We start from the raw sequence: 2,500 nt of genomic DNA on the forward strand, positions 1-2,500 counted from the left end.
GAAAGGAGAGGAGAGGAGAGGAGAGGAGAGGAAAGGGGAGGAAAGGGGAGGAGAGGAGAGGAAAGGAGAGGAGAGGAGAGGAGAGGAGAGGAGAGGAGAGGAGAGGGGAGGAGGGAATAGGGGAGAAGAGAGAGAGGAGAGGAGAGGAAAGGGGTGGAGAGGAGAGGAGAGATGTTGGAGAGGGGAGGAGAGGAGGGGAGAGGGAAGGGGAGGAAAGGAGAGGAGAGGAGAGAAGAGAAGAGAAGAGAAGAGAAGAGAAGAGAAGAGAAGAGAAGAGAAGAGAAGAGAAGAGAAGAGAAGAGAAGAGAAGAGAAGAGAAGAGAAGAGAGTCAGGAGACCCTATTGAAATCAGGCACTGGTATTCTATTTTAAGTGGGATCCCACTTGCACAGCATGACGTTTTACTTTATATCTTTTTGCCTCGCCATTAGGGAATCACAACAACCATATGTCATCTTGATAGCTGATTCAAATGGCTTCCAGGTTTACATATAATCGGGAAAATGCTCCTCATACATGTGTCATCAATCCTTTGTGTAACTTCCTCCAATGACTCGTATTCTTCTGGTAACACGAACACGGGGGGAAACACAACAGCTGGCAGCTACTGTATGTATTGGGAGGCCCTGTCTGCAACATCAATATACACACACACACACATCGACATCAACACACATACACGCGTGCACACACGCATGCACACACACACACACACGCGCACACACACCCACGTGCACACACACCCACATGCACACACACCCACATGCACACACCCACACAGACACACACACACTACACAAGCCCACACACGCACACGCACACACTACACACTCACACACACTATACAATATCTCCCCCGCCAGTGTCCGTCTCTCACCTTTGGCGGCGGCAAGGCCTCCTGCCTTCACATCTGTCACGTGAAGCTGCTGAACACGGTCCTCATCCACAACCACCACAGAGAAACCTACAGACACACAAGCACAGAGAGAAAGATGCACTGTAGACGATACTGCAAGACAAGCTTTATACAACATTACCACAGAGAAAAACTCCAACTCCCATTGTCATTGTGACACAGCACTCCACTGCACACAACGAAATTGCATGTATGCCTCACCCGTGCAAGGGGGCAGCCCCAATGGCGCCCCAAGGGAGTCCCAAGGGAGCCCCAAGGGAGCAGTGCGGCGGGACGGTACCATGCTCAGGGTACCTCAGTCATGGAGGAGAATGGGGGAGAGCACTGGTTAATTACTCCCCACACCAACCTGGCAGGTCGGAAGTCGAACCGGCAACCTTTGGGCTACAAGTCTGACGCCCTAACCGCTTACCCATGACTGCCCATGTATAAGATGCTGTAAGTTTGACTTTGCTACCTCATGTTTGGTTAATGTTTATCTTTGCTAATAAAATCGTACAGATGATTTTAAAGGTGTTCCCTATAATTAGGGCATTCAAAGGTGGGTGTGTTGCTAGGCCCATATGTTGGGACGTAACAGATGAATCTTCATTGTCTCTTTGAAAAAGGATTCAGGTTGGGCAATTGGGAGAGTGAGATTACACAGACCATAGTTGGCCCAATAAACAAGAACAGATCTACTATATAGACTAGCTCACACACATCCATACAATACAGTCAGCCAGACAGAAGGGAGTGGGAAATAACAGAGGAAAGGGTTGAACATAGAGCATAGCAAAACAAGTTACAAAGAATTTATTTTTTTCTAGAGTTCCATCTGGACAGACTCACCATAGCCAACGACACAGGACTCCGCCCTGTCAAACTGAATGACCTTTTTCACTTTGGGGCAAATTTCGATTTCCTTGAATAGCTACAGACAGAAAAACAGAAAAAGACAGAAAGACAAATGCTGCCATGATTTCAGTTGTCAGAACAAACACAAACAGAACTATTTTGTTACCTTGTCAGTTAATGTTGGAATACATGCTTGTCACTATCACTAACTGTCTACCAATGATACAGAGAGTATATATTTGCACACAAACACGGCTACATCCTCAAAGGCAAACAAAACTTTCCTTTCACTGCAATGCAGTAGAGACATGCGTAAAAAAACAGAGGGGAACAGTCTTTTTTTATCAAGAGCTGTGAGAGAGACGGAGGAAGTCAGGATGAGGGGGTTACCCAGTGAGAGACTGAGAGAATAAGTAGACTGATTCATCTATGCAGCTGCTTCTCAGGAAGAGGGCAAAACATGGAAATAAATTAGATTTTGGGGCGTGCAAAGTTGAGTGCATTGAGTATGCACGCATACAGTACAACACACACAGAGACACACACACACATACAATGCACGTGCATGACACAAGCACACATGCACACACGCATACATGCACGCGCACGCGCACGCACACGCACACACACACTCACACACACACACACACACACACACACACACACACACACACACACACACACACACACACACACACACACACACACACACACACGGGAGCATAAGAGGAGAGGTGCTTTAAATAG

The 2,500-nt window shown here is 47.2% G+C and overlaps 1 protein-coding gene across 2 annotated transcripts in view; it reads right to left on the minus strand.

Annotated features, from left to right (window-relative positions):
- Positions 1-2,500, minus strand: part of tiam1a (TIAM Rac1 associated GEF 1a) — an 80,917-nt gene that overhangs the window by 44,466 nt on the left and 33,951 nt on the right. For both annotated transcript variants that reach the window (XM_063203308.1, XM_063203307.1), the window contains 2 exons: positions 1,748-1,829; positions 878-964 (listed from right to left, as the gene is read on the minus strand). In XM_063203308.1, coding sequence (XP_063059378.1) covers positions 878-964; positions 1,748-1,829 — 169 coding nt within the window. The remainder of the gene's footprint in view (positions 1-877; positions 965-1,747; positions 1,830-2,500) is intronic.

This window comes from Engraulis encrasicolus, chromosome 7, assembly GCF_034702125.1.
Source record: "Engraulis encrasicolus isolate BLACKSEA-1 chromosome 7, IST_EnEncr_1.0, whole genome shotgun sequence".
NCBI lineage: Eukaryota > Metazoa > Chordata > Actinopteri > Clupeiformes > Engraulidae > Engraulis > Engraulis encrasicolus.